Genomic DNA, 20,505 nt, shown 5'->3' with positions numbered 1-20,505 from the left:
TGCCACTTCTGTCCTGACCAACCTTTGTTCTTTGGGTAGCCAGAGTGAAATTTTTGCAGTGGGATATCTCTTTCCTACACCATCAATTCCAGCAACTGTAACCATGCGTTGGCCAGGTTTTACGCCCAGAGCTTGTGCCGTTTCATTTGTGATTGTTGACATTCCCTTCAGTCATCATCCCACAATCTTATAAAGTTGAAACAAGAATTCTATAATGTTCAATGGGAATGATTTCAGAAAATATTAGTTTTAGCTTGGTTATACTTTGCTAAATATTTAACCAGAATATCTGCTTGCCACCAATGTTTAAAATGTGTTGTATGGTTTTTCTTCAGTTTTTATTACATTGACTTGTTATAAAAGGAGATTATTTTTTTCTTTTAGCAAATGAAGTAAAATTTATTATTTCCTGGTGAATATATGAAATATTTTCATCAATACAGCTGGTTTTCATCTTTTATTCTTCACATCTTCCCTGAAGTAACATTTTTTGCTGATTTTCTAAGCATTCTTTCAATTTATCTTCAGTCAAAGTCAGGCGTTGTTCCAGAATTGAAATAGTCTGCATGAAGAGGACAGTAATTTCAATTTGGTTTTATATTACTCACACAGTATTATAAAAGTGTGCAACATAGTAACACAAGAAAAAAGAATTTAACTCAACAGGAAAATAAAATCTTAGGATGGTTTTTCATTAGCTATTCCACTATTTACAACCATATTTAAAAATAATGGCTCTGTATCTATGGAGATAGTCTAAAGGTTTAACATTGTTTTCACAACATATTTTATTTGAGAGAGAAATATATATGTGCACATATATATAGTTCACTCTGAAATGCTGTGTGAAAGTTGCATCCATACTTCAATAGAGAAATAGCTATCACCGATGACTCTAAATGACATCTTCCAAAAAACTAAAAGAAACTTTGAAGGTATCACCCCAAAAAGTGAAAATAATCCCCTCCCAGACCCCAAAACTATTAAAGGGCATTCTCCAAGAGATTCCTTTTATCAGAAAATGTAGGTTTTGTGACACAGGCTGGCAGTTTCTTTTTAATACAACTTACTAGACAAATAATTGCCAACTAATGACTTGACTCCATACTTCCCCAAACCTGTTTCTTGAGTTGACATATATATTGCAAACGAATGCAGGAAAAAAAACCCTTAGCTGCTCTGATTTGGTTTGGTTTAATGTTAATATGCTACAGACAACAAGAGTAGAATCTTAAAACACTCATTGGCTAAATCTGGATTTCTAAAAAAGAAGTATTAGACATTTGCAAACAAGTGAGTCACTGATGGAGACGGGTATTTGTGCCGTTTCACTGACACTATTCCAGAATTATTCCACTGCTTAGATTCCTACCTCAGCCAACACCTTGAACACTTAGTTTGAAAAGGGGTTTAGTGGTACATTGCCAATTTACTTCGTTCATCCCCTCCTAACGCATGACGGTTCCAGCTGGGATCTGAGAATATCTGCTGAACAACTGGCTTCTGGCAAATCTATGCTAGATCTCACCACTGAAACAGTGACTCTTCTCACCCAGAGTTAAAAATACAACAGTAATCTTTATGATTATGTAGCAGGAAGCTTTCACTTCAGCTAACGCAACACAGGCGATCAATATTTGCTGAAGGGAAAAAAAGCAAAACAGTCACTTGACTATACAACTATTCAAAATAACCCCATAGACTTTAATATTCTGATTGATGAACATGGTTCCTGGGGGGGGTTGGAGGGGGAGTGTTGCCCATTGACTTTGTTACCATTTTACAGTGCAAATTCTGCCTGTTTTGCATACTTACTAGAGTTAAAATATCCAGCTGCTCTACAATGTTTTCCAAAGCATTAGCAAGGGAGGGGGAAATGCCAGTTTGTTTGTCCCCATAATGCACAGCTGATTCCCTCTCATTCTTTGACTTCCTTTTTGAGCTTGTTGCCAGGACTGAAGCGGGGCCATGCTGCAGATCTTCACTGCTGACACCATCCTTGAATATACACAGAAACACCATTTAGAGACTCAGTTGCCTTTGTCTTCATTTAATTGGAACCATACAAGAAGACAGACAGAACACCTCAGCTTTAAATTAATATACATATGTGTATATATATATTCACACATATATGCACGCACACAAGGGCCTTCAGATTTGCTTCTTGTACCAGGACCAATTCATAACACTTCAGTTTGTTCTGACCTAAGATAGAATTTCAGCTCTGATGGATGAGGCAATAAGAGAAATCTCAGCAGTCTTAAAATACATTTTTTGGGTACATATGATTTAGGAAATACACATTGTAGTACTAGAGCCTGAATTAAAGCTCAAATACATACTGTTGCTGACTGGAGTTTTCTTCAGAAAGCTCTAGTTCACAAAGAAATTCATTCACAGCAGTCATATGGATGAAAAATCCGTATGTGACAAGATGACCACAAGGGTCCCTTCTAACCTCATAGTATGAAACCTTTGTTTGCTATGAATTACCTCTTCTTTCAGAACAAAAAACCCCACCCTAAGTAGTTTTTAGTTGTTTGCTCTGTAGCATTGATTTCTGAGAAACCAATTCCTTCAGAAAACAGGACGAGGACACAACAGGAAAGACCCACACAATGCCAAATTAAGAGAGAGGTAACTTTGATGTATTATAAACATTGCTTTAAGGCAAGTGAGAGAGCGTGATCTCCCCAATCATTTCTGGATTTGTTTGCGCCTTGAAGTTCTTAATGGCACTTTTGAGTCATGAGAGGTTAAATCATCACTAATTCATTAGACGGTCCTCCGTAACAACACTTCACCTGATTTATTAATGACTTACTGAGATTTCTTTGAAAACTTCTTATACCTTCAGATAATTTTAGTTTCTTTTTACACTAAAATAAATTCAGGTAGCAAAGTTTTATTATCTCTAATTACATTTCCCATATCCACAACATTTACAAAATAGAATTTTTAAACTGTTTAAATGGTTACAATTTAACTGTTTCTCTGAAACTTTTTGACAGGCGACGAAATTATCCATTAGCTATGCAAAGGGGAAATTTTAGTCTTACCTGATGCATTTAAAATACAGAATATTTACAGAGCACCCAAAATATATTTATGTTGTAAAAGTGAACAGATTTTCAAGAGAAAGAGACTTAAAATCATTGCCAGCCATTAAAATAAAGTTCCCTGGGCCTATAAAATAATCAGCTAGGCAAAATTATTGGCAAACCTTTAGAAGATTACTTAGGAATGTTGATGAGTTTCTGTCAAGAATGACTTACATGCAGCTGACCCTGCCTTTGAATAAGGTAGCATCAGAGAGTGATGGGTGAAATACTACTACTATGACAATGCCATGATTTTAAATATAAGTAATACCAAATCGAATTAATATGCTACATTATCCACAACATTATTCCTGTGCTGTCAATGCCATCCTGTACAGTCCTGACCAGCAAACATGCTCTCTTTGCTGGACTCACTGTTTCTGATTCTCCAAAAATCACTTCTTCCCTAAGAGCAGGGGTTGGACCATCTACATCAATGAGAGAATTAGGCAAAAGACAGGTTGTGTCCACTATCTTTATCTGGAAGGTGTTTTCTTTTTACTAGCAAAGCACAAGGGCAAACCAAAAATGCCACACATATGGCATCAGTACAAGGCTGCAGGCCTAAAGAGGGGGTAAAAGGATTTTGTATTTTAGGATGAGGAGGGCAAAGAAGAAGTTCGCACTACCCTTTAGTTAAAAGCTCCATTGTGCAGTTAAATTCTGCAACGACAGGTCTCAGCCCTCAAGCAAGAACCCATGAAGTGCAGAGCATGTGGCTGAGAGGAATATGGGGAAATACCAATGTGTATACTTCAGACCTGAACTTACAACGCTAGAAAACCACATGGAACCCTTCTCAAGGTTTGACAGTACCATGGTATTGGCTGATAGGTCACTTTCATTGATTTAATTATGATGAAAGAAACAGATAAATGAACTAGAAGATACTTCCAGTTCCCTTTCAGTCTTCTTTTCTGTCCATGGTGACTGATCTATGCAAATGAACTAAGGACGTCCAGTAATAAAGGTCTGATACAAGTGATACTGGAATCCATCAGTGATTTGTATTGATACTGGGTTGTGTCAAAAGATAAAGGTGCACTTGACATCAAACTACAGATTTCAAACATTAAACATCCGAGGCTGTTCTACAGAATGTCATACTGGTTATAACATTTGCATTGACTACGGAGGACTGGCCTTCTCAAGACTCATGGCTCCTAGCGCAACGCTTGGCCAGCCCGGCTGCTGCCTTTTAAAGGATTGAAACTGTGGGGGAAAGGGTACTCACTCTCTCTCCAGCCATGCTGTTCGAGTTTTGCCACTGGTTAACATAAAGTAGCTTTAGTTCAGTGGTTAGGATGCTCAGCCAGGAGCTGCTAAGTCCTATTCCCATGAAAGGCTTTGTATTTTATGTATAAGGGCATAATATGAACAAGAACTCCACATGAGAAAGGATATGAACCCAGAACTTGCCCATTCCTAACCAGATGCTTTAATTACATCTTCCTCTCCAGAAGCAAGAATTTCAATTTCTTCTCAATATGAAAAATCTTGTGATGTCCACTTTAAATTATTCCAAGGAACTGTACATTGTAAAGGAGTCTCTTTTCAGCACAAAATGACATAGAGTACAAAAGGTTTGATTTTTGGACAAGGTAGGCAAAAAGTTATTTTCCCATTTAATTTTTCTTCACTTTAGCTCCGTGCTTTGAAGTGTTGGAACTCCTGAAAAGAAAGTGTTCTGAATACCTCAGAATATTCTGGCTCACAATGTATCCCATATACTTTCAGATGAGCATGAAGTATATAGGCTTATTGCATCTTGAGACTGTCTGTACCTTCCCTTCATAGATTTCGTTACACAAGATACCATTCATTAAATCGTAGAAGAGCTCAGATTCACTGTGTTATTTCTGACTTCCAAAGCTACACCTGAGGTCCTTGGGAAACAGGATTAACAGAAGCTTTTTGGCATGTTTACTAAATCACAAGGTGGAGTTAGTCTCAAACACTGATGAACATGGAAAATGTTAAGCTCAATTTGGCATTCAAGTATTAAAGAAAAAATACTTCCATGCATTAAAGAATTCGTGTCTTAGAACCAATCATACCATGAAGAACATCTTTGTATTTAACTAAAACAGGAGAATCTGTTAGAATAGACTTCTTAATGAGATTTCTATAGCAAGACAGTTGGATAGCAGAAACCTTGCTTCTGTCTGTAAATCCTGACTGCTTGCCCAGAAGCTTCCAAACCTCAGCCACGGTTAGCTAAATTTGACAGAGGTAGAGGGCTCACTGATTAAGTTGCAGCGAATTTCAGGAAGTTTGGAGGCAGTGTGAATGGGACATGTTGCAGGAAAGACAGGTAGTACTCAAGCATTTATGTATTCTGTACAGCAGCAGGAAACCCACCCAGTTTTATCACATGCCTTATAAAACACAGCCGATGAGGGAAATTAGAAGTGCCAGTGAAAAACAGCCAGTTGGTGCAGGAACAATTTGTAAAGCTTGTGCAATCATTTTTTATAGACACCTGTATGTGTCCTCTGAAAATTTTGGCATCTTTCACTGATTTTAAGCAAACCTAATGAGGAGATAGGGGTGTTGGAAGTAATTATGCTCCTGAAAACTTCAGGAAGCCATTTAGAAGAGCCTCCTACCCGAGGTGCACACTCCTTAGCTCAAAAGGTGAATGTGAGTTCGAGAAGGGCCAGAAACACCCAGGCTGGAACTCGCATCTTCCCAGACATGAGTATCAAGAAGCTCATTGGAAATAAACCTAGCACAGTTTGTCTAATGTTAACAATGCTACTTGTTTTGAGAAGTACGTCCATTTTCTTGCAGTTTGAATGGTGCAAGTAATTAAATAACACAGGCAAACCAGATGTAACTGCAGACTTCACCTGATGCTCTCTGACTTGGCTTAAAGGCATACTGCTTTGCAAGCTCAGTGTCCTAGAGATAATCTATTCATTCTCAAGTACTTAAAAATAATTAAAAAATACTTAACATTCAATGGCACTCACATTAAAAAAAAAATTGCTGCCTGTGATTTGAAGTATTATGCTTTAAAATTAATTTAAATTAATGGACCAGGAGAAGAAAACAATCTGAGCTTATTAGACGTTGACAAGTTCTTCTAAAAACAGTTCTACCCTGAGGTTGGTGTTTCTCAGTTTCTTTCCAAACAAGCCTGCTGTATTTCAGGCTGAAAATAAAGTCAAGATTTCAGTTTAAGCTCCCACAAACTGATTATAAATTTCACTATGAAAGCTAACCTAAATGGATTCTTCCAACCCAAGAAGGAAAGCTGTTGCTTCAGGTAAACGGAGCAACTGCTAAGCTACTAAAATTCTCACAGAATGGGTTTCATTCCTTACAGTAAAATTGATCCAAAATTCAATGCATCAGACAAATAGGCTGTGAAAAAGCAGCTTGGTAAATTGCCACTACCATTGCCAAGTCGGAGTACTGGAAAAGAGTTCTTGTAATTTAGTGGGTTAAGCAGGAAATTGAGATTCTTCTGTTACATACTCAAAGATGTATAGGGAAAGCACGACACAAACTGCTTATATAAATAAGGCAACCGTCTCGATATTTGTCAAATCTTACAGGATCAAATGCAGATAAGCAAATAATTGAACTTTCAGAATTAGTAAGAGAGAAAGGAAATGAGACTCACTCAAATTTTCAACATACCCAAGTTGGGCCAAAATGATTGTTACTTTTATCGTATTCTGGAAATTTGTGGAGCTTTTTAAGTGTTGTCAGACTGCTGTACCCTCGAGGTGCCTGCTTTATATTTTAACCTTTCCTAGTATATAAAGGTACGATCTCCTTCAGCTCAGTGAAGGGTCCAAAACTGCTGAGATCTAATACAACACTCAAGTGCCAAAACCTTGCTATAAAGGAGTGACATAAGTCTCAGTAGATTTTCTTTACTTTTGGATGCCCACCAGTTCACATCCACCATTTTGATTCAACATAATCTTTTATTAAAACCAGTTATTTTTAAAGAAACTCTTTCTACCCAACAGCCTATTTTACAGCGTTTCAAGAACCAGATCTTCCCTTTCCTTCAAATTAGCCCCTTTCTAAAGTACTTTAAATACTACCAATTCATAAACAATTCTATATGTTGCCAGCAATGTAATAAAAAGGCCTCATAATTAAAAAAAAAACCCAAACTATTCTGAAAGACTTCAGAGCTATAGCTTATTTTGAGAGAATAAATTTGAATATGGCAATCAATTTTAAATTGTAACTTCTGAGCAAAGCTAAAAGGAAATTAAAATGTGTGCAGTGTTTCCATTCACAGCCTGTTGGTAATAAGATGGACACACATTTGGGCAACTTCATGCGAGTTACAAATAAGGAGGAAAAGGAACAGATTTAATTAATCAATAGGAAGTTATTACCATGACATTACCAAGCGGATGTTCAGCAGAAAATTAAATTTAGCATATAAATGATGTCACAAACAGCAAACCATAATTGCTCATCTTTGTTTTCTGTCAAGAAAAATAGCCAAAACTCTGTGGGTGGTACTTCATCAATTTGTGAAAAATCCTTACACATAACCTTATCATCTCTGCCTATTCCCAAATGTTTTCCCGTGAAGCATTCCCAGATCAGATCGAAACAAGCGCTGCATCCCAGTCTCCCCTTGTTTCATGATGTATACAAATAGAATCTGTGTAAAATGTATCCATATATAAAGATGCCTGAGCAGTTTTATTTAGAGGAAAAAAAAAAATCCCTCAAGAAAAAAATATGAAAAAGTACAAGTGTTTGTCATTTAAGTGGGAATTACCAGACTTCAATCTTCTAAGAGGTTTGAATTCAGAAAGTACAGACAACCGCTTCCAAATGAATATCTTAATGATCTTATAATTAAGATGGGCTTATACGAAAAGGTGACATTGGTAAGCTTCCTAATGAATCACAAAAATTGGCATGGTCTCCCTTTTAAAAACGATCCTTCAAATTTTGAACACATGGTGCATTTGCCTACCAATACTAAAACATTTCTGATACTGTGATTAAAACAACGACAAACAATTAGTCATAAGTAGGGCATTAAGCTCAAACAGACCAAAGAGCAAAGGCACAACAGAGTAGTCCCCCACCTTACCAGACCCGTATTGTTTTCTCTGGTTTTAAGTTACTTGAAATCACGGGAAGTTTCTCAGGAGAAGTAACAGTACAATCATTATCGCTGCTTTTTCCTCCATCTTGTGAGCCTACCCTCGAACCACTTGGGAGATGTTTTTCCTCTGTTTTGGTTTTTTTTACAGGCAGTAATTATTCACAGATCGCTTCTCTTGCTTTGAATTTCTTTTTTTGAGTCAATAAGTGATCCACAGAAAACAGAGCGCTCTGATCTATCAGGCTAACACTGAGTATGTTAAATCACAATCTGTTTTATCAGTTTCTACTGCAGAAAACTTCCCTGTAGTTTCAGCTGGTGACAGCACTCTTCATTTCCTCTCCTCTCGCACGCAAATGAATCAGCACAGCAAAAACCTGCCATGTGGCAAACTGCAGCTTTCTGCCCCTCGCTATCTGATGAGGTAGTTCTGCTATAATTAATTGGCAAATTTTGATAAAAATTCTGCATTCGAGCAGTAAAATACGGATAAATGATGCAGCAAAACTAAAACAAAGTTCTACCAAGCATTTCTAGCTTCACCAGACCTCTTCAAGAATAGCTCACAGCACAGAATTTCACATTTAATTGAAAGTCTCTTATGGCTTCTTATGTATCTCAGTCTCTCGCTCTTAAAAGAATGTCCAAGCTAAACACAAAACCTGAGAACACTTCATGTCGGTCTACTTCATCCAATCTGACAAGGAAATATTTGGTTTCCTCCCTTCCAGCACAGTTACCACGACTAAAGGCAGCACATCCTTCAGAACCTGACCATGAGTGGTGGCTGCAGGATACAAACTCACGGCCAACAAAGCAAGCCAGGCTACCAGACTGTACTCCTTAGCAAAACAGGCATTTTCACCTAAAATGGAACAGCACTTTCTTATGTTCCGAAAACAACAAAATCAACCTGAAGCTAACAGAGGTCATGAAGTGAGTACAGTACAATGAAAACCAGTTGCTAATTTGGCTGGTTTGTTGTTTGTTTTAAAAAATATGTATATCAGTACAAAATTAACTGAAATCCTGACGCACTTACAGCTATGGTCTGATTAATCAGATTTATTTATTGCTATCAGGATTACAGTTATGTTAAATTTAGCATGGCTGAGATGGCATGAAATAAACTCTTCTGTTCACAGGCACATCTCAAGATATACAGAACAGATAGTTTTATGTAAAAAAAAATATATCAATCTTTACAAGTGCTCTTTCACACACATAGTGAGAAACTGGCTATGTGGTTTTGTTATGTCAGCTTTTTCCCAGATTGCTGCCGGTGGTCTGAGAAAACGCCGTAAAATAGCGCACGTTCAATGCACTGAAGATTTTGCAATTCCATGTGGACAGAATCTAGTACAGAACAAAAAATTTTCTCCATATTTCATTCATGTCAAGAGAACACAGAAAAGGAGCCAAAAATAAACCTGGTTTTCACCAAGAAATATAAAAATTCATTATATTTCCCCAATAAAAACCCTTATACAAGTCACTGAATCACAGAATCACAAGGCTGGAAAAGACCTTTAAGATCACCTAGTCCAACCGTTCCTGTCCCTCCTCAAAATTTGAGTGCATCAAGTTTGAAAGGAGTAATATTTCTGAAATATTTTTTCTAAACTCTTAGACTATCAGCAATACCTAAGCTTTACTTAAAAACAAATAAAAAAAATAAACTGAGTTTGCTCTTTGATGTGAATTTCAAAGATCGATAGCTCCCTGTGCAGTCAAGAGTCTGATTCAGTACAGAAATCCACAAAAACTGAATAGCTATGCTGTATTTCAATCAGATTTGGATAAGCCTAACCCTTAAAATGAAATACTGTGCCTAAATACAGTAACTATACAGCTTGCAAAGGAAGAAAAAAAACCCCACAGCCCCCTCAAACACATTCTCATCAAACCACTACAGTTTAAGCATTTGGAGAAAATGGAGGATTTCCCCCATAAAGCAAGCAATATTGACAATAGAGAGATATAGATGGATGGACAGATAGATAGATAGGACATTAACATCTCACACAAACTAGACAGTAATCATTAAAGGATCAGTTTCTAAAGGTGTGAAACTACCAGCCAGGAAATTGGTTAAAAATTCAGCAGTTCAGAAAGACCATATTCAAACATTTGCATAAATTATAAAAATACTTGCACCACATCCACTAACAACATGTACCCTATGGAATAAAGGTAAAGGAAGGTAATAAATGATCTTCAGTATATGTTCATGAAAAAGCTTTGTAAATCTCAGGACTAATAACATGAAACCACAGAAACATTCTCACCATTCACAGTTACAAAATAAAGTAGCCAATTTTAATTTAGGCAAATTACTTTAGACTGCATGTGTGCTCATCCAAGGGAACAACTTATAGTTAAAATCAATGTTGAAGTTCCAAGTGATGATTTGTTTTTACCCGCATAGAGTCCTAATAAAAGTTATATTACATACTCTGCTTGAACTTCTTACCCATACTAGGGAAAAGTTGAAGGAGGGCAGGAGGAATATTTGCAACAGAAACTGGAAACGTAATTAAATAGATACCAGGAATGAAATGATGACAGCAAAACCCTATATGGACAAGGCCTCCTTTCCAATAATATAAATAGAATATTTTGCTATATTTGATACCACAAATGCAAACGAATAAAAACAGAGAGAAAAAAACCCTAGGACTTTCCTAGCATGTCAATGAACTCCCTATACTCCAAGTAGGAGATTGTGGAGGTTCACAGAGGGCATTGAATCCATGGAGAAAAGTAGAATGGGTTACCTCAGAGTGAGAGGATCAAAGCATCCTCACCAGGAACATACCTACCCAGAGAAATGACAGCCGTTCTTCTGGATTGCCTGCTTATGGCTTCTTTCTGTCCTCTTCCCCCTACTTAAGGAACTGACTGAGTGCCCCTGCTTTAGACCAATAGCTAGCTAAATAAGTCTAACTGAACTTCAGAAACAAACAATAGCTGGTAACAGTATGATTTATTGTGCAGAGTCCTAAAATATATATAAAAGCTAGCACTTCATCTATCTCATTCAAATGGCTGGCAAAGGCACCTAGTATATTCATTGGTACTGTTCAAAATACATTTACAATGAAGAGAGATTGTTCAACAAACCCAAAGGAGTTTCTCATTCTTGAAGGCATGTTTACTGCTAGGGAAACCAAAGCCAATCCCTTTCTCTTTTTTAATTTTTCAAACTAAATCATATACTTTACAAAGCATGACTGATTTTTCTTAAATAAATATCTCTTAACCTGTTGGGGCAAAACTAATCTTGATCAAGTTACCCTGTATATAAATGAGAAGAGTTAAAGGAACACACTTCTGTCTTAAACCCAACCTCTCAATAAGAACAGACCAAAAATATTACTGAAGACAAAATCCTGAAGATACACATTCTGACAGGACAAGGATTGAACGATGTGAGCGACCTCCTCCTAAAACCAACAGGAAGATGAGAAAAGGTGCGGTCCCCGTGCTCCAGTCACCACAGACCAAGGGTCTGGACCTTCCCAAGGGTGGGAGCTGCTGCACAGGACACCCAGCATAGAGCCTCCACACATCAGCAGAGCCCCCTGCTGTAGAAGCACCATAAGTTCTTTTTAACGACTCATACTGTATACCCATAGTGTATCTATATACAGATACATCTACACACAACCTCCTTTCAAAGTTACATGCAAAGCCAACCGAAGGCCCCTCCTGTTGGCACAGCTGCACATGTACCAGTGGTTCTTGTCAGGATAACAGTGTCAGTACTGTGGTATCAATTTATATCTTTTTTTTTTTTTGGTAATTCATGTCAACAAAACTTTGCTGCATAGACAAAACTAGCTTTCCTCCCATTCAGGGATGTTAGGAAGTGCAGGGTGTCCACACAAAGGTTTCCCAAAGAAATCTTCTTTTGTTAGCTGAGGTCTTACAACTTTGGTCTCCCTTCTGAGCAGGGTTAACAACAGGAGGGGATGAGATATGACAGGGTGGCTATCAAAAATACCATGGGGTTTTTACTCCTACTTCCATGGAGCAAACAATCTCCTCCAAATTATTTAGAAGAAAATATCAAGGGGGAAAGAGCATTAGGAACTAAGTTAGCAATCTCCAGCATAGTACATTACAAAGTTAAATCCAACAGGGCCAGCACAATTGCTTGAAGAGTCAATTGCCAAAGAGTCAGATGCTACTGTTATTAAAAATAATAAATATGCCCAATATTGGAACTGAAATCCCCTGACTACAGACAGGGAAAAAAATAAATTACTACATAATAGAGGGATACTGATCCTCAGCATTTGGCCAAGGCTTTTGTTAATAAAATGGTATTCCAAGACTGGATGACAAAGAAAGATTTGACAAGAACATCAGATATTCTAACAACAGCGTCAGAGAAAACTCCTGTAAAAATAGAATGAACCTTCAAAATGTTCCTTCAAAAATCAAATCCATGTGCTTTTGTTAGAGTTAATTTAATACTTGGAGAGAGAAGCAAAAGTCATCTTGCTGAGTCAAAAGCAAAAGTCAAATGCTGAGCCATTTCAGTGCTTGGCATTAGTAATATGCTGAAGGTTTGGACAAGCTGTCCAGTTTGCCCAGGTGAAACCAAAGCTGCACTGCTGAGCTGAGTTCAGAGGTGGGATTTTCAAAATCTACTTTAGCAGCACTAGCATAAGTGTGTAACTTTGCACTTAAGTCAGCTGAATTTTACAATTTACTGGATAGGAATCAAATTGGGGAACTGCAGAAACTGAGAAATTTGGAACTGAATGCAAATAACCAAGAAATGTTAACTTTGGAGTGGTCTGACATGCCTGTTATAGTCTTGAAAAATAATTTCTTTTAATTAGTGTTCTATTACAAACTTCTGTCAAAACACACACATTGTTCAGCACCAATTAAAATGCTAAATGTGTTGGCACATAAGATTGGTAGGTAGATAGGTTCTGCTTGGCTATTTTAAAAAAAGAATTCAACGACGATAAAAATTACAGTTAAAGCATTAAGGTTGCTAATAATAGCTTTATTTTGAAATGCTTCATAATTTTCTCCCACTGTTGGGCTGTGACAGCTGGAACTTGGAGGAAACCAAAATAAACACCTTACTGATTGAAGAATATGTTCTGCGGTTCTGCCAGATCATTAAAATCAGAATTCAATTAAAAAAAAAAATACAAATCTCTCTGTGATAAGTGGAGAGAGTGGGTTTCATTGCTCAAGCAATTTGTTAGCTACCAGGCTCTAAAGATTCATCTTCTCCCTATTTGACACTTGGTATTTGTATTCTAGCCAATTTCTTCCTACCTAAAGTGACAAAAATTAACAAACCATTGGAGGTGACTAACTGTCAGCATGGGATAAATGGCAGCTCCACTCTGAGTTTGGGTGCTTGGGGCAGGGGGAAGGGTAGGGATGTGGGCTGACTCAGTGAGCTACAATTCCAGGACCAGTTGTTGATGTTAAGTTTCACAGGAGCATACTACTACAAAAGGTCTTGATCACTGAATCCCCAACTCAGGTACCAGAAGGAGTCTGCGTCTATACCATTCTCATCAAGCAATCTCTTATTTTGGAACTGATGACGTCTCCCATAGCAAATTTCTTTATTGGTTCCATTTATTTAATTTTTAAAAGCATAAGTATGGACAAAACTGAGTTTATACAGCTTATGTTCTAGCCAAGTAAAAGCATAAACCACCTTTCCACTTCTGCCTCAACGGATGCTCTTAATATCCCAGTGTTCACATCCACAGTCCTGTTGACACATCCACAATCCTGTTGAATTTTTTTTTTAATAAATATGGATCAATAAGTAAGAAAAGTAGTTAGCTACAATTTAGGGGTTTGCTCTCCACTTTTGCAAATGATGCCTGGAGAAAGCCCTTCTTCCTTAGTTCTTTATGTGAGAACAGTTTATGGATTAAGAACCTGATTCATATTATTAGTGATATGACACAGCTGGCTACTTTGCAATTAGGGTTTCTGCCCTGACAACCCAAAAGAAGAGGGGTGGGGGGGAACCTGGTACAAATGCCTGTCTCTCTGAGCACCAAACGCTATGAGGTCAACAACTTGAAGCAGCTCTCCCTCATTATTTTTATAGGGTTCCTTTGCCACTAAGCTGCAGAGAGGCAGTTGGTGAATGCAGCAGAAGGAAAGCAACCTGGCCTAGTGTCCATGACAACTCACAACTTAGCGTTCTGCATCCAATCACTGTCTCACCTTTTTAGACTTTCTTAGTACAAGAGAAAGCTCCACTTCCAGCTTTCATTCTCAGTAGTGATGCTTATGTAGCCAGAAAAGCTGAGGTACTGGAAGCCGATCCACAACTCACAAGAAAGGAGACCAATGCTAACTCCTTTATTCAGCAAAGTGTTGTACTTTTTTGCACACAAAAGGTTTGGAAGATCAGGCTCACTGTGGATTAGCACGTTTCTCCATTTGTATGTAAGTACAATTTAATAATGTAATTTATGAGTTTTCAGCAAAAAAGCATGTCACTTAGGGCAGTAAAAAACCTAAACCATATCTCCTTAGAACATAAGGAGATAAATAAAAAGCTATATATATATACAGACACACACTTTCATATGTCTTATATATATATATATAACATTTTTTCTGTGTGTGTGTAAATATATACATGGATATATTCCATATATATGTACATACATGTTCTACTACCTTAGAATAGAAATAAACTACAGCTCTGTCTCCTATAAACATGCTAAGCTTTAAAACTGTGTGCAAATATATATATATATATGAGGAAAAGAAGTGGAAAACCCTACATAAAGGGTTTACTATTTGAAGATTAATATTAAATTCCATTGGTCACAGTGTATTATTTTATTAATACATCCACCCAGGTTTAAATTAATTTGTTAAACACCCATGCAATTCTTCTGCACGCATTCCATATTTAATTATGTTTGCTGATACATTACTAGCACTTGTGGTGTTTGGGGTTTTTTTCTTTTGTACATTAGTATTCTCTGTGTGTTCAAAATCGGAAAAAAAGATGACAACTCAATTATATATATTGTCATTGTTCAACTCACCTTCCTACTGCTCTAGCATACAAAAAGTGGTTTGGAATTATGTTTGTATTTGTGAAATCCAGATAAGAACCATCACAGTCTAAACCAGTATTGAAAGTAAATTGTCTTTATATAGGTTTACACAAGTCAGTATATTTTTATATGAATGCTGTAGCAAAGTCCTGACCCAAAAAACCCAACCAAAACAACAACAAAAAAAAAAACCAACCCTGCATCCTACATTGCCAACTGTTCCCTTTTGGTGTAAAGGAGAATCCTTTTAATATGACTAATCATACTGGCAGCCAGAACAGAAGCATCAGAATGTTCCACAAGTAGGAGTGAAAGCCACAGTATGTGTACAACTTGGAGCTGAAGTGCCACGGTGAAACTTTCTCACAGCACTAGATCTCCATAAACTACCACATGGCTGTTGTAGAAATCTGGTCCTCTGATTAGACCAGAACAAAGACAAACCAGAAACTTTTATTCTATTCCTCTTTACCATTTCTTTGGCATTGAGGTCAGATGCTTTTCCGAGCAACAGAACAGAAATTTGGTTAAGAGTCATGATGGTTTCAAGTTAAAGCCCTCTTTGCTTTGTAGCGATGCTTAAGTTGCAGTCTGCCTACAACTTTTCTGCTTTTAGGAAAAAAAAAATCCCTTATTTTGTACTAATACTACAAATTTTAGAAACTTCTGAAAGGAAGATTACTTTGGTATTTTATTAGCAACAGCAGCAGCCAGGAGATAGTAACAATTTATGAAACCCTATGTCATGCAAGGTACCAGAGGATGTATCATTTCCCATTCTCTAATAAAAACACAGCAACCCTGGCACTGTGTCATCTATGTCCCTGTATCTTAAGGAAAATAATAGACAACACAAATCATTTCTAGTCTGTTGTCTCAGTCAAGTTAAACAGGTAACACTTACATATAGGATACTTCTGCTAACAAGGCAGGTCAGACTCCGAAATGTACTTGCGCTCCCTTGTGTCCGTGGCCATGGGGAACTTTCAAAGAAAGTAAAGCACATTTCTCTAAATAGTTTGGTTGCACAAGTTTGAGCTGGATTAGGGAGAGGACTGAATTGAAAGAAAGATATATAAAGATATAAATAATATTTAAATACTCCATCAAATTAGCATTAATGGAAAACTGCATTAAATACTATCTGCTGGGGTACAGATAAGAAATATAAACACAACTATGCTAAAAGGCATGTAAGACAGAACATCTTCATATTACATCCCCTTCACTAATTTCATTTGATTAAGGCTGTCTGTGTGCTTGCAAGTGCACAGGAGCTAAACAACATGTAATCAGTTGTACATTATCAGTTATGACTGGTAGCGGTCTAGTCAAGATCTGGAGACATCACACTTGGTGGGGTACAGGAGGCAGGACATCCCCACTGTGTGCCACACTCCATACTTGATATTAAAACAACAGTAAAAACAAAAGCAGTTGGCACTGTAATCCCAGATCAACCACTGGCATTTCAGTCCTAAATGCCAAACTCCTGTTGGGGACTTACAGTCCTCCCAGATAAAAGATACAGATGACCATAAATGAGAAGCAGTGGAACGCAGCCCATCAGGATAATTGAAGGCCTCAGCAACAACTCCAGAACCATCAGAATCAGGAGAGAGAAAAAGGACATTTTAGCCCACTTTCCTAAGGCAACAATGCTCTCATTTCCTCCTGCTTGCCCCCACACCTCACTTTTAAGTTTCAAACTTGTTGCAGATTTAAGAGGTTCTGATGAAGATAAATCCTAAAGGGAGCTGATTTCATAAGTTTCCTGAGGATAGATTGCCAGCTAAAGGAGAGAAATCAGTAAGTACTCCCACTGGGAGAAAGACTCTGGCATAAGTTTATACATTATTGGAGACCAGAGAATTGTATGAGAAAAACAGAACTTATAATTACCTCAAAGCAAGGGAAAAGCTTCAAATAAAACCTTACAGTCAGCTGCAAAACACAGATTTGCAGGAAGGTAGGCTACATAATTTCTGTCACTCAAGGATTATCTGTACTTTACAAATATCAGGAACAAAAGAAGTTGTAGCAATGGCATACTCGTTAGCTAAAGGTGTTAAAGAGTGATGCAGAAATTCTTTAAGGTGGTTAATGAAGTATTTTTATCCTCCATTTCAGAAAATAATAAATGCTGTCATTATATTTCTGGCAAAATACTTTCTACTCCAATTGTAGCAAAAAAGACTGTTAAACAATTTACACAATATGTAAATATATCTAAATTATTAGGTCACACAGTTTGAACTCAATGGTACTGAAATAACTTAACAAGTAAGATAATGATGTTGGTTTTTAATATATGCTGGAATAATGGAGAAATACCAAGGGAGTAGGGAAGCTGACATTCCATCAATAGTTAGAATGGATAAACAGGATAACTCTGCGGTCACAGGTCACAGTCAGCTTGAGAACTGTGTCAGGGAAAAACACTGAAAGTTGATTTAGGACACACATAGTAGAGATTTTAAGTATAATGTCAAGCAAATCAGTACAGTTTGAGAGAGGAAAGAAAAGGTCTGTTGAACTGAAGACCTCTCTAGTGAAATAGTTAGTCAAGCCATTGCTGATAGAAATACTTTTTTTTTTTAAATTCATAATATGCATGCTACAGATTTAATTAACATATTTAAGGTTTTAATGCAGTATGAAGTCAATTATCTAGCTAGTCTTTCTTCAAAACCAGTTAAATCAGAAGACTACTAAAGAATTATGAGGGTTTTAGTGAGCCCAGTCTAATTTGTTCTTGTTTCAGTCCCATGTGAAACATACCAGCAATCTGGAAGATCAAATTTAGAGGTGACACAAAAAGGCATACTGGAAGCTACTAAAATAGTCAGGATTACTTGGTGATCTGACTTCATTCAATTGTACGAAAGCAACCTTATGTACACACAGAAGGCCTCAGAGATGAAGGCTCTACATCTCTGTGTATAGGTAATACACTATAGAGAGCAGAGATGCTGAAAAGAATTACCATGACATGATATAGAATTGATATGATAAAACTTTGATGAAATACGGTTATTGAGGAAAGAATTATAGTCACTTCTTACACATAGCTAGTTGAAAGTACCAAGCAAGACACAGCATTATAATCTTAATATGCCACTGGCAAAAACTGGAAGTATGGACACAGAATTCCTGTCCTAAGACCCACGTGAGAAATGAGGAAACACCTATAAGAATGAATAATGGCTTGGAAGAATCAATTTTTCAATGAGGAACATTTGATACTGGTTTATCTAAGAAAAGGTTAAGGATTAAGTAATTAATTCTCTTAAATCTCTATGTCAAGAAAAGGATCTTCCTCTGCAATAAAAATACAGCAGTAGTCAGCTCACAGCCACACTGCGATGCCTACACCTCAGGTATCGGACGTGCGGTGTGGAACTGACACTTGGCAATCAGGAACTGCAATCTCCATCCAATTCAAATAAGCCAGAGAACAGCATCTATCCATCCTTCCCTCCCACCACCCCAAGCTGGTGTGAGCAGAGTATCATGCTGTGTGGGGATTAAAGAAAACAAAAGTAAAAAAGAATAATTTATATCTTTTCAGAGCAGCAATGCCAGGTATCTCCTTTTGTGGCGTCAGTCACACCCCTCCTACTTTGTTCTTTTTTTCCCAAATAGTATTTAGCAAGGGAATCCAGTATTTCCTTCCAGAAGAAAATGCTAATGACTAACCATGGACTGATTGTCACTTGCCTTCCTCTGATGTCACACACCTGCAGCGTTTACTTTACAGTGCTTCAAAGTCAAACACAAAGGCTGGAGCTGCCTCCATTCAGCCTCTGTCTTGGTTACCTGCTGTTTAGGTTACAGCCATGCAGACAGAAGAAAGCAAGCTGAATGCCCTTAGCCTGAAAAAAATAACTGAATCCGTGACCACCACTGCCTGAACAAAAGGAAGCCATTGCTACCACCTCCTTTGCTCAGATTTTTCCATTGCAGCATAGAAAAGATGATGTTCAGCTGTGTCATACATGTAATAAACTTGTGTATGTTAAAGTACAGACCCATAGGATATATGGCTCCGTGGGCATTGGTCAACCTCATTTAGCTTACAGCCAGCACTAATCTCCTACTTAATCTCCAAATAATTTTTCTCATTATTTCCTTGGTGCTGGTATTAGTGTTTGGATAGCTGAGCGGGAAATTGACTTGGATGGAATTAAGATGACAAACACAGTTAAGTGAAAATGACTGTGAAATCACCCTTTAGCATTGTCCTAGCTAGTATCTGACCCCAAAACTATTTTGGTGGAAAATACAAGCCAAAATGTTTTCAGGATTTTTCCTGTGTCAAACATGTATCCAGTGAAGGAACATTTTGCCCTTGGTGCTGAATTTTATTTGAAAAGTCTCAGTCTTGTTCCAAGCAACCTATGCAATTTTTGGAACTGACTCAGTGTTTCCATTATCTCACATGAAGAGAGTAACTACTTCTCTTACAGCAAACTAGATAGTAATGCAGCAAAGGTTTGCAAGGAGAAATGTGTTGTAGCAGAACAGTTGATATATTTGGACAACACTCAAACGAGCTTTTAGGCAGCAAGCAGCCTCTGGGTTTAGGTATCACTGTAATCTAAGTGATAAATGGAATTTGCTAGTACTTGTCCAAGCACTGTCATTAATGAAAATAAGAAAATATTTAAACAGTATTAAAGTATTTGCTTTTGCAACAAGCTTGCATTCACCATTTTGAGTAACAAGTTGGTTTTATACACGTTTCACATTCAGGGTTCTTCCACACAGTTGCAAGCCTGTTGTGCTAAACTTAGACTCCAGTAGTATTTAAGAACAAAGGGTAATTCAAGGGCAGTGTTTTAGCTTGAGCATCTTGTTTTCTGACATGCTCGATCTGTAGCTCTGCTTTATTATCCAACTTAAGATAAACAAAAATAAAACCTTGTGACCTTCTCTAAGAGAGTCACACACTATGCACTAATCTAAACATCCCCTCCTTTCCCAGTCCCACACAATGTGCCATCTCAGAATTATTAACGAATTCAAAACTTGTGCTGCTGCATGAAAAAAAAAACCCAAAACAGGTGTTTACAGAGTAACAGAGCTACTGAATGCTAACTTCATTAACTTCCATTAAGCTAAATGACTCACAAATGGCATTTAGATCAGTAGTAAATCATCATCTAGGTCAGCAGGAAGCTCATTACAGACTGACAATCCAAGTGACAGAAACACTTTTCTGCAA

The 20,505-nt window shown here is 37.3% G+C and overlaps 1 protein-coding gene across 1 annotated transcript in view; it reads right to left on the bottom strand.

The window, feature by feature from the left end:
• Positions 1 to 367: 367 nt before the first annotated feature.
• POC1B (POC1 centriolar protein B) overlaps positions 368 to 20,505 on the bottom strand; it is a gene marked incomplete at its 5' end in the record, with an annotated part of 54,782 nt that continues 34,644 nt past the window's right edge. Inside the window, 2 exons of the mRNA XM_084279493.1 lie at positions 368 to 562; positions 1,816 to 1,998. Coding sequence (XP_084135619.1) covers positions 458 to 562; positions 1,816 to 1,998 — 288 coding nt within the window. The 3' untranslated portion in view covers positions 368 to 457. The remainder of the gene's footprint in view (positions 563 to 1,815; positions 1,999 to 20,505) is intronic.

The sequence above is a fragment of the Gallinula chloropus genome (genome assembly GCF_964237585.1).
Source record: "Gallinula chloropus genome assembly, chromosome: 1".
NCBI classification, from domain to species: Eukaryota; Metazoa; Chordata; class Aves; order Gruiformes; family Rallidae; genus Gallinula; species Gallinula chloropus.
The sequence above is the reverse complement of the archived record's forward strand: the minus strand, read 5'-3'. Positions and strand labels throughout refer to the sequence as shown.